The sequence below is a fragment of the Hylobates moloch genome, unplaced genomic scaffold (assembly GCF_009828535.3).
Source record: "Hylobates moloch isolate HMO894 unplaced genomic scaffold, HMol_V3 SCAFFOLD_7, whole genome shotgun sequence".
NCBI lineage: Eukaryota > Metazoa > Chordata > Mammalia > Primates > Hylobatidae > Hylobates > Hylobates moloch.
Genome location: NW_026652282.1, coordinates 93,687,189 through 93,699,807, shown reverse-complemented (window position 1 = coordinate 93,699,807; position 12,619 = coordinate 93,687,189). Strand labels below are relative to the sequence as shown.

At 43.0% G+C, this 12,619-nt stretch overlaps 1 protein-coding gene across 1 annotated transcript in view; it reads left to right on the top strand.

Annotated features, from left to right (window-relative positions):
- Positions 1-12,619, top strand: part of TRPC5 (transient receptor potential cation channel subfamily C member 5) — a 317,096-nt gene that overhangs the window by 252,295 nt on the left and 52,182 nt on the right. Inside the window, exon 6 of the mRNA XM_032756245.2 lies at positions 1,284-1,479. Coding sequence (XP_032612136.2) covers positions 1,284-1,479 — 196 coding nt within the window. The remainder of the gene's footprint in view (positions 1-1,283; positions 1,480-12,619) is intronic.

The window sequence follows — 12,619 nt, the reverse complement described above, 5'->3', positions numbered from 1 at the left end:
TGCTCATTAAGAACAACACATTTCGAGCACACTGAAAAATGCATCCATTCTTAAAGTAGCATTTCTTATGTTCTGCATGGCTTCCATAGGCTTGGGCAATGGCTAATCTCTGCCACCCACGAACTGGCTGCATTTTATTGCTGTATTCAGATTTCTGAATATAAAGCAAAAGAAACCCTAGACACCAAAAGCATATCATTGCAGTTACATGTTTGGATGTGAAGACTAAGAGAGGAAATAATAATTTGAGAAGCCATCAATATAGTGGTTTTGGAAGGGCAGACAGACCTAGATTTGAAATCTGTCTCAAAACTTACTAGTAAGGTATCCTTGGGCAAGTCATTCAATCTCTGAATCTCTGTTTCGTCATCAGTAACGATAAAATTTTACAAGGATTATAATGATAATGTATGTATGTAAAAGTACCTAACATGCTTATAAGTTCTCGATAATAGTTGAGTTCTCAATAATAAAAGCCTCAATAATAGTTGGTTAATGTATCATTAACAATTATCTGTATAAAGTGTTAATTTGAGAATCCTCAAGCTCCTCCATGCAGTTTAGAGTTATCTGGGTCCTGTGAGAGCCACAAAAGAAGTATCAGAAATGGTAATTTGTTCTCATGTTCACTGAGCCAGCAAATGCCAGAAGTGAGATCCTAACCCAGTGCAATCTAACTCAAGCACCATTCTCCTGCCTCAGCCTCCCGAGTAGCTGGGACTACAGGTGCCCGCCACCATGCCCGGCTAATTTTTTGTATTTTTAGTAGAGACAGGGTTTCACCATATTAGCCAGGATGGTCTCGATCTTCTGACCTTGTGATCCGCCCACCTCGGCCTCCCAAATTGCTGGGATTACAAGCGTGAGCCACCACACCTGGCCTCAAGCACCATAGTCTTAACCACTGCATGTATTGCCTCTGCATAATTAGAATGGTAAAAAAAAAAAAAAAAAAAAAAAAACATGGTCTGAAGACAAAAGAGAAAATTTGGTAGAGGAAGTAGCTCTTGAAATAAGCCTTGAAAATTTTTAGGCTACGCGTAGACTGAGAAGAGGGAACGGCATTTCAGGTAGAAAAGCAAAGCATAAGACATAGAAGTGGAAACAAACAAACAAATGGACATGGATGGTCAGTCTGTGTTAGGGAAGAGCCCAAAATGTGTGAGATCACCAGTTTATCTGTCACAAATCTGGCAGCCCCTTCGTTAAGCAGATCACCTTAGATTTTCTCTTTTCTTGCTCTTCTTAAAGAATTAACTAACCTGCTCTTTGATCTCTTTTAGGCTCTTTGAGACTCTTCAGTCACTCTTCTGGTCTGTATTTGGCCTTTTAAATCTATATGTCACCAATGTGAAAGCCAGACACGAATTCACTGAGTTTGTAGGAGCTACCATGTTTGGAACATACAACGTCATCTCCCTGGTAGTGCTGCTGAACATGCTGATTGCTATGATGAACAACTCCTATCAGCTTATTGCCGTGAGTAGCTTTGCTTTACAAGGGTGCTTACTTTGGTTTCAGGTTGGGGCAACATTGGCATGGAGTTCATTAGAAGCTCAATGAAAGAGTTCGTCTGCCTCAATTAATTTACATTAGCTTTCCTAGTTGTTAGACTGAATTATTTCTTTCCAATGCAATTCAGGTTGGACTCTTAGTCTATAGAATCTTCATCATCTAAGTTATTCTAGTGAATAAGATTTTCTAACTACTTATTGAAAATATTTCTAAATTTCAGAATCAATTTTCTTGCCTCAGTGGAAAACTCAGGGTTTGAGCACAGTTTGGCTACAACGTGTCACCTCACTCATCTCCAGGGTTAATTCAGCTGATCTGGTTCTCTAGGCAAGAGAGCCCTATCTCCCTCTTCACTACAAACATCTCCCTCTGAAAACTAAGAATCACATTGACAAGGATGATCTTCTGAGAGAGAGACAGAGAGGGGAGGGGGCTACGTTTCTTCCCATTTTAAAAAATAGAGATGGGGTCCTGATATGTTGCCCAGGCTGGTCTGAAACTCCTGGCCTCAAGTGATCCTCCCACCTCAGCCTCCCTAAGTGCTGGGATTACAGGCATCAGCCACTGCACCCAGCCAGTGGCTATTTTTTAATCAAGTATATATAAGTAACTGCATTCCATTGGGAGGCACTCCTAAGTAGAGTCCATTGCTGAATTATTTTGCACCATCATATTACCATTTAGATCAGCAGTGTTTATTACCCTAGACTAGAAATAGTGAAAGTGTAGGATACAGGATCAATTTAGTCCCTGCCCTGGGTTTTATGTCAAAGTAGATATCTAACCTTAGCTTATTTTATTTTAATCTGCATATAATTCCTAGAAATTGAGTTTTGGCAAAGGAGTCCTCATTACCTGAGGTCTGATTTAGTTGGGCATTAGTAAATTTGGATGTGTAGTTCCTACTGTAATGCTAGATTACCCCCTCTGGATCAGTCTGTTGCTCAAAGTTTTTGCTGTAGCAGAGAAAGTACAAAATAAATAAACCCAAGTCTTGTTTTCCTTTCTAGATGCTATTTCTCAGATTTGGTTTGCCACTGAGGAGTTATTTAGCTTATGGAAAAGAAGCTCAAATTATTTGTGTATGTGCATATATATATATGCACAGACACACACACACACACACATACCCATACATACACATTGTCCACGTCTTAAATATTATTGTTAATAGTGAACGTCTGTGATCCATTTCCACTAAGGACAGAACCAAAAAGGAATGGAGTAGGAGGCTTTTGAGTTACCTATTTGGGAGAAATTCCTAACTGTAAATGGCAATGAAATAAATATATTCTCACAGGTGGGTCTATAGAATTTCTGTTATTGGAGAGTTTAAAAAACTAGGATATAAAATTGTCTGCTGGGATAGTTTAGATATTAGGTATTTAGGTGGTAGAGAAGGGAGAGGAGTGTAGTGGAAAAAAGATTTGAAGTTAATAAACCAGGGACTCTAATCCTGGTTCTGTGGTTTATAACTGCATGTCTTTAGTAACTTACTTTCCCCTCTTGAGCCTCAGTGTCATCATCCAAAAGTGAGGGTATTGAAATCAATGATTTTTAATATCCTTGCTAGCTCTGACATCCTGTGAGTCTGGGTGCCTACAGATTAACAAGATAGGCTCACAAGGTCCTTTCTAGCTCTGAAATTCTGTTTTTCTATTGCATTTGAAATGCAATATAGTTCAGTTCCATTCATTCATTCCCCCTCATTCAAACAACTAGGCCAAGAACTCTAAAATGGTTTATGTTCACTCCTAGTCTCTATAAGGGGGCAGGGGCAGGCATGGAATCTTAGGAGTTGACTTTTCCATCCCCTCTGCTTGGCGTTCTATCCGTCACCCCTGCCAAAGATGGCAATATTCATGCAAAGGCATTTGTAGTTTTCTCACTGGGTGTCTAACAGCTGATTTTTCCTTGTGACAGTAGAAAAGGGAGAGATTTTCTTGTCACCTAATGCAGGGCTGTGGTCCTTCTCACTGAGCTCAGTGACATTTTCTAGGAAGGGCAAAAATAATCAACTCCAGCTCTCATCACCACCTGCTGGTAGTAAGTTTTGTTTTAATGCCACCTACTGCTGCACCCAAAGAAAACACACTGGCTTGGGAGGGAGCCAATGGTAGATGGCCTAAATGGAGTCTATACCATTTCATAAATCTGAAGTCACGGCCAACCATTCTGAATAATATCTTTACTGCTTTTGGATCCCATGGGAGTGTGTTTTTACCATTTGGAAATGGATCCAGTGGGATCCTGATATTGGACAACCTGATTCCAAAAATACCTGGATCTGCTTAAGTGGTAAGGGCCAGTAAGTAGATTTAATTTCATTTGCAACATCTCTGCTTCAGTACTGAATGTAATTTTTACAAGGTCCTTGATATAGGGGGAAAGGTTACAGAAAGGGAAACCACTGAAGACAAATTTCTCGTATTTTAAAAGGTATCACAGCTGATTCAGTCTAGGTAGGGACTGAGTTGTCAACATGCCTCACTGTGAATCTATTTTGTTTACATTCTAGGACAGTCCTCAAGAACACCAGGTAATACCAATCCCTTGAAGGGTTAAGCTCTTTATCAATGCTCCATGCAGGATTCAAAGCTGCTGGTGATGTGAATATATGGCTCTGTAGCAATTTGTATTTCCATCCACCTCAGTAGTGTATAGAGTTATCCTTAAGATACAGTGAAGCAGGAATCACTCCAGGCCTGTGCTCTGTGATCCCAGCATCAGCAGGTGAAGCAATAACAATAATATTGTATATTATTGTTATTGACAATTAGCAGTGATTTACTTCTCCTTTTATTCTTATATCTCCCTCAATCTCCTTATTACTCTCAATGACACTTTTTAAAATACATCTACCTTGTCACTGCTGTCCCTGATGTATAGGCACAAGCTCCATCAACCAAAGCTGCCCTCGGTGCCATTTTAATCAGATTCACCCATTAAAAAATATTAGGTGGAAGAGATAAGATCAATCCCACAAAGTTCATTACCTTAGGCCCTATTCCTACCCCCTACCCCACCCACAATGGCCATCTCTGTTGCCTGAGATTAGTCCTCCTAAAACATAGTGCTCATAATGGTCTGTGATAAAGCCTCATTCAGCAAGTTAATAAGAACCCTTGGTTTCTTTGGCTGCTATGGAGTATTTGCTTTAATGCTGAAAATAAGTAAACAGCACTTGCTTCACTGAGCCACAGCTGCTGGATGGCTTGGGGATAGTCCAGATATATATAATTGGTTGTCTCCCTTAGGGTGGCAGCATTTGGAGGCCCAGATGATCAACGGACTCTTCCACTGCAGAAGACATTCATGCAAATGACGACATTCTTCCAAACAAACCTGGCAACACAAGATAGCAGGCAAGACTAGAGAGGGCTGTTGCATACCATCTAAGTGCCAAGAAGGGCAGGTGGTCTCCCCACCCACCCCCAGTCATCTAGGACCAACCTCAGATTCTCAAAGCAGAGACTTTCAAAGCAGAGACTCTCAAAGCGGCACTTCACACACAATACCATGATTTTAACTCTCTATCAGCAGGACTGATAACCAACTGCTATGCACTGATATGGCTACTCAATTGTTAAAATATTGAAACATTTCCATACCAGTTGGTAAATAGCTGCCACTCCAGCTGTTCCTTCTATGACATACCCAGACCTCCCTACAATCCAGCAAGTAAAGAGTAACATTTGGAACAGCTGCTAGAATCTAGGACCCTGCTCAAGCACCAAAACTGGCCTACATTTGGATTGATTGGTTTTTTAAACAGTCTGAATATCACTATAGTAGGCAAAATCCTAAAATGCTCCCCCTAGATTCCCCACTCTAATACTCAAGACTATTAATATGAAGAGATACCACACTTGTGATTACATTGTATTATGTGGCAAAAGGGATTCTGCAGATGTAATGAAGGTTAGTATTCAGAGAGATTATCCAGGTAGGCCTAATCTAATCACATGGAGCACAGTTTTCTCCAACCGGTAGCAGAAGGGAATGTCAGTGTATTAGTCTGTTCTTACACTGCTATGAAGAAATACCTGAGACTCGGTCATTTATAAAGAAAATAGTTTTAATTGACTCACAGTTCCACATGGCTGGGGATGCTTCATTAATCTTACAATCATGGCAGAAGGAAAAGCACGCAGGTCTTACATGGTGGCAGGTGACAGAGAGTGAGAGGGAAGAGGGAAGAGCCCCTTATAAAACCATCAGATCTCATGAGAACTCACTATCATGAAAGCAGCATGGGGGAACTGCCCCCATGATCTAATCACCCCCAGGAGGTCCCTCCCCTAATATGTGAGGATTGTAATTTGGATTGTAACTCAAGATGAGATTTTGGGTGGGGACACAGTCAAACCATATCATTCCATCGCTGGCCCCTCCCAAATCTCATGACCTTACATTTTAAAACACAATCATGCCTTTCCAACAGTCCCCCAAAGTCTTAACTAATTCCAGCATTAACCCAAAAGTCTAAGTCCAAAGTTTCATCTGAGACAAGGCAAGTCCCTTCTGCCTAAGAGCTTGTAAAATAAAAAACAAATTAGTTACTTCCTAGATACAATGGGGGTACAGGCATTGGGTAAATACACCCATTCCAAATTGGAGAAATTGGCCAAAACAAAGGGGCTACAGGCCCCATGCAAGTCCCAAATCCACTAGGGCAGTCATTAAACCTTAAAGTTTCAAAATGATCTCCTTTGACTCCATGTCTCACATCCAGGTTACAGTGATGCAAGTGGTGGGCTCCCATGGCCTTGGGCAGCTCCACTTCTGTGGCTTTGCAGGGTACAGCCCCCCATCCTGGCTGCTTTCACAGGCTGGTGTCGAGTGTCTGTGACTTCTCCAAGTACATGGTGCAAGCTGTCAGTGGATTTCCCATTCTGGGGTCTGGAGGACAGTGGCCTATTCTCATGGCTCTATTAGGCAGTGCCCCAGTGGGGACTCTGTGTGGGGGCTCCCACCCCACATTTCCCTTCTGCACTGCCCTAGCAGAGGATCTCCATGAGGGCTCTGCCCTTGCAGCACACCTCTGCCTGGACATTCAGGCATTATTGTGCATCATCTGAAATCTAGGTGGAGGTTCCCAAACCTCAGTTCTTGTCTTCTGCCCACCCACAGGACCAACACCACATGGAAGCTGCCAAGGGTTGGGGCTTGTACTCTCTAAAGCCATAGCCCAAGCTCTACCTTGGCACCTGTTAGCCATGGCTAGATCAGCTGGAAAACAGGGCACCAAGTCCCTAGGCTGCACACAGCAAGGGGGTCCTGGGCCCAGCCCAGGAAACCATTTTTCCCTCCTAGGCCTCTGGGCCTGTGATGGGAGGGGCTTCTGTGAAGGTCTCCGACATGCCCTGGAGACATTTTCCCCGTTATCTTAGTGATTAACATTCGCCTCCTCATTACTTATGCAAATTTCTCCAGCTGGCTTGAATTTCTCCCCAGAAAATAGGTTTTTATTTTCTATCACATTTTCAGGCTGCAAATTTTCCAAACTTTTTTTTTTTTTTTTTTGAGACACAGTCTCATACTGTCGCCTGGGTTGGAGTGCAGTGGCGTGATCTCAGCTCACTGCAACCTCTTCCTCCCAGGTTCAACCAACTCTCCTACCTCAGCCTCCTGATTAGCTGGGATTACAGGCACCTGCCACCATGCCTGGCTAATTTTTGTATTTTTAGTAGAGATGGGGTTTCACTATGTTGGCCAGGCTGGTCTCGAATGCCTGACCTCGTGATCCACCCACCTTGGCCTCCCAAAGTGCTGGGATTACAGGCATGAGCCACCACGCCCAGCTCAAACTTTTATGCTCTGCTTCCTACTGAATGCTTTGCTGCTTAGAAATTTCTTCTGCTGGATACCCTAAATCATCTCTCTCAAGTTCAAAGTTCCACAGATCTCTAGGGCAGGGGCAAAATGCCACCAGTCTCTTTGCTAAAGCAAAGCAAGAGTCATTTTTGTTCCAGTTCCCAATAAGTTCCTCATCAGCCTGGACTTCATTGTCCATATCACTATCAGCATTTTGGTCAAAGCCATTCAACACGTCTCTAGGACGTTCCAAACTTTCCCATATTCTCCTGTCTTCTGAGCCCTCCAAGTCTTTAGGAAGTTCCAAATTTTTCCACATTTTCCTTCTTCTTCTGAGCCCTCCAAACTGTTCCAACCTCTGCCCATTACCCAGTTCCAAAGCTGCTTCCACATTCTCAGGTATCTTTACAACAGTGCCCCACTCTTGGTATGAATTTACTATATTAGTTCATTCTCATGCTGCTATGAAGAAATACCCAAGACTGGGTAATTTATAAGGAAAAGAGGTTTAATTGACTCACAGTTCTGCATGGCTGGGAGGCCTCAGGAAACTTACAATCATGGCAGAAGCCACCTCTTCACAGGGCAGCAGGAGAGAGAATGAGTGCCAACAGGGGAAATACCAGATGCTTATAAAACCATCAGATCTCATGAGAACTCATTCACTATCATGAGAACAGCATGGGGGAAACTGCCCCCATGATTCAATTACCTCCCACTGGATCCCTCCCATGACACATGGAGATTATGGGGATTATAATTCACTATGAGATTTGGGTGGGGACACAGCTAAACTATATCAGTCAGTGATCTGAAGCACAAGGAAGATTTGATGTGCATTGCTGGCTTGAAGTTGGAGCAGGACAAGTAGTAAGAAATTCAGGCAGTGTGCAGGAGATGAAAGGGGGCCCAAGCTCTCACTATAGAAATGAATTCTATAAACAACACAAATGAACTTGGAAGCAGATTCTTCTCCAGAGCCTCCAGATAAGAGCTCAGCCACATTGACACCTTAACTTCAGCCTTGTGAAGGCCAGTATGACTGGAATGGAGTAACCAAGACAGGAGAGGGAAGTAGGAGATGGAGTCAGAGAGGCAATGGGAGTGAGTGACAGATCACATAGGGCCTCATGGACCATTGGAAGGATTTGGGCTTCTATTCTAAGCATGATAGGGAGCCATGGGAGGGTTTTGAGGAGAAGAGGTACATGATGTAACTTGTATTTTAGTAAGAGTGCTGTGTCTGATTGGGAATAGACTAGAGTGGGATAGGGGCAAAGACAGAGAGACCAGTTATGAGACCATCGCACTAACCCAGACAAAAGCTGATGGTGGTTTTGGCCAGGTTGGTCGTGATGGCAGTGATGAGAAGTGGTCAGATTCTGGATATATTTTGAACCAGATCAGATGTGAAGTGTGAGCAAAACAAAGTAGTGAAGAATGTCATCCAGGTTTTTTGGTCTGAGTAACTGGCAGGGTGGAGTTGTCCATTACTGAGATGGGGAAGAGTGGGAAAGGAGCAGGCCTGGTCAGGGAGGGAGGTGAAACAGAGATCCAGACTTGACTTTTAGACATGTGGAATTGGAGATGTCTATTAGATATCCAGGTAGAGGCATTGGGTGGTCTACAGGTCTAGAGGAGAGGTCCAGGTTGGCAATAGAGATTTGAGAGTTACCAGCATGTGCATAATATCTAAAGCTATGGAACTAGATGAGATCACTAAGGAGTGAGTGTGGAGAGAAAAGAAAAGAGATCTGAAAATGAAGTCTGGGGAACTCTGATATTTAGAGGTTGGAAATGTGAGGATGGATTATCCAAAGAGACTGAGAAAGAACAGCCAGTGGGATGGGAGAAAAATCAAGATAATGTCCTATATTATAATACTATATTATTCCCAATATGCTAATAAGTCATATGCTAGTAAGTGGTACTGTCTGGATTTAAATTGAGGTAGTCTAACCCCAAGACCCACACACAGAGCCTCTACACTATCATGTTGACACTTACCTTGAAGGCAAGAAGCACCTGAAATGCACTTTCACTACAAGGGCCCTAACAGACCTTCTTTCCTTTCCTCATTTTATCACAACTCTGAACTGTTCAGTCTCCTTGTCCTATCAGTTCCAGTGATAAAAGGGCTCATTATAATCCTGAGGGGTCGAAGAGCCCAGTATCTGCCCTGATTTTTTCCAGGATAAGAACCACTGATGCTTCATCAACATACCCATTGTCTGTGTCTCAGCTCCCAAGAGCCATCTCTTAAGAAAACAGAACAAAACATAAACCCTGCCACCTTTCACTTCCACTAAACAGTCCAAACCATGGAAGCTATAGTAAGTCTAAGGAATAGTATAATCTCTATTCAGGTGAAGGAGTTGCTCAATTCAAGCTGTAGGCATATCATGACATTGGAGCAAAGCCATTTCAAATTTTAATAACTGTCTCTTCTCTTTGGGATGCCCTCAAGCAATCTAGGTATTTTTCTCATCTCAGCTTGTGCTTTTCCCTGTTGCCAAACCATTGTCTGGAATCTGATCAAGGGTTGCTACATTTCACTGAGGAGAAAGAAAACATTCAAAACTATGGAGGACATTTTAATAGTGCCCTCCTCCCTTGGGTAATGTGGAATCTATGAACACCTGCTGATAATCTCATTTTAGTCAAGAATTTACATTTTCTGGTAGATTCTGTAAGAGACACAAGAGCTAGGTGCTGTAAGTGGTATAAAGGGAAAGACACAGTTGATACCATTAGGGAGCTTGTAGTCTAGTTTAGAGGGAAAAGTCTGGCATAAGTAAAATAACAATAGCACTATTATCACAAGAATAGTAGCAGTGATTTCAGACAGCGTGGGCTCAAGAGTAGTCAGACTGCCTGGATTTGAAACCTGGACAGCCACTTACTGTGGTTTTGGGCAACTTGACCTCTTTCTGCTTCATTTGACTTCTCTGTAAAATAGGGAACATAACTAGGCTTTTCATTTGCTGCTTACTCTCAGGTCTATTCCCTGCCTGTTTCTTGTATCAAGAAAACTACATTCCTCACAATCCTTTGCCCTTTGTTGTCTGAGCAGATTCAGCCAATCAGATGGTAGGAGGAAGGGAGAAGCTAGACTATTTCTTCCCCATCCCATCCTCACTTATTTTGGTCCCTCCAGCAGCAGCTGTAGCTCCTCTGGGGCTCACCTCCAAATTCCGCCAGCCATCTCCTCCCTACTTGGCCCCAGCTTTTGCAGCGACTCCCCATCTTGGCTGAAGCTCTAGCCAGAGTGCACTAGTCTTAGATCTAAGAACACTACCTCTTCCTGTTGACCCTCGAACTCCAAGGATAAGAGGGGCTTCCTGTTGTTGCTAATCTCTAAGTTGCCTCACTATTCCCTTTTTAACTTGTCAGCTCTTACATCATCTGTGTAACCAATCCCTGCATTAAATCTAGATTTGAAAGTCCTAGAGTGGGCCGGGTGCAGTGGCTCATGCCTGTAATCTCAGCACTTTATGAGGCTGAGGCAGGTGGATCACTCGAGACCAGGAATTCGAGTTCGAGACGAGCCTGGCCAACATGGTGAAACCCCGTCTCTACAAAAAATACAAAAATGAGCTGGGTATGGTGGTGCATACCTGTAGTCCCAGCTCCTCGGGAGACTGAGGCACAAGAATCGCTGGAACCCAGGAGGTGGAGGTTGCAGTGAGCTGAGATCGTGCCACTGCATTCCAGCCTGAGTGACAGAGCAAGACTCTGTCGAAGAAGAAAGAAAGAAAGAAGAAAGAAAGAAAGAAAGAAAGAAAGAAAGAAAGAAAGAAAGAAAGAAAGAAAGAAAGAGAAAGAAGGAAGGGAGGGAGGGAGGGAGGAAGGAAGGAAGGAAGGAAGGGAAGGAAAGAAAAGAAAGAAAGAAAAAGAAACAGAAAGAAAGAAAGAAACAAAATGAAAGAAAGTCCTAGAGTGATTTCTGTTTTCCTGGCTGCACCCCAACCAACACGTATCTGATTAAATCGTTGTGAGGTACATTTAGGAAGTACAAATTGAACTGAGCCTTGAAGAATTGGTCAAATTTGGAAAGACAGAAAATTGAGGATGTGGTATCAGATTTCATTTTTGGCAAGGAAATAGCTTGCACACCAGCGGGGATTGGCCTTGTGTTTATTAAAGGCAGTAACACAGTAAGGATTGGCTTCAGTCTTCTCTGCCTCCCATACTTTATTCCCCAGGAAACTATCTTCTCAATAGGCAGTGAAGTCCCCTCTGCCCCAACAATGAGGAGAAGCAAAAACAGTAGTTGCATCTTTAGGAACTGCATGACAAAGTGCAGAGCCTACCTTTAGAAAAATCATACAAGGAGATGAGGTGTGTTTGTGTGTCTTCCCACATCCCAACTCTGGGTACTCACATTGCTGTCTACCTGGCTTAGCACAGAACCCTAGACCGCCTGACCTGGAAAAGCCCTGGGCCCCTCCTCTAGGCCCAAACTGAGCTCTTTCTCATTCACTAAGGCTTAAAGAAGTCAGTAAATATGAATGTAAGAAATAATAATATCTAGCATATAGACAAGCCTTTATTAAATGCCAGGCACTAAGTGCTTTCTATTACTATTATAACTACTATTAATAACTACCATTTCTTAAGCATTTATGTCCCAAACACTATACACAACACTTTGTACATATTATCTCATTGAATTCTCACATCAACTTTATAAGGTAGGTACTGTTATTGACTACATTCTATGGGTAAGGAAACAGACACAGAGATAAAAGTGACTTGCCCAAGGGTACACTTTTTTTTTTTTTTTTTTTTTTTTGAGAGACAGGGTCTTGCTCTGTTACCCAGGCTGGAATGCAGTGGCACGATCTCAGCTTTCTGAAACCTCCACTTCCCATCTCAAGTAATCCTCCAGCCTCAGCTCTCCGAGTAGCTGGGACCACAGGTGCAAGCCACCATGCCCAGCTCATTTTTGTATTTTTTGTAGAGATGGGGTTTCATCATGTTGTGCAGGCTGGTCTCGAACTCCTGAGCTCAAGCGATCTGACCGCCTCATCCTCCCAAAGTGCTAGGATTACAGGCATGAGCCACCATTCCCTGCCAAGGGCACACTCTTAATAAAGTCTGTCTGAGGCTGCGCGTGGTGGCTCACGCCTGTAATCCCAGCACTTTGGGAGGCCGAGGCAGGTGGATCACGAGGTCAGGAGATTTAGACCATCCTGGCCAACACAGTGAAACCCCGTCTCTACTAAAAATATTTTTAAAAAGTTAGCTGGGCATGGTGGCAGGCGCCTGTAGTCCCAGCTACTCG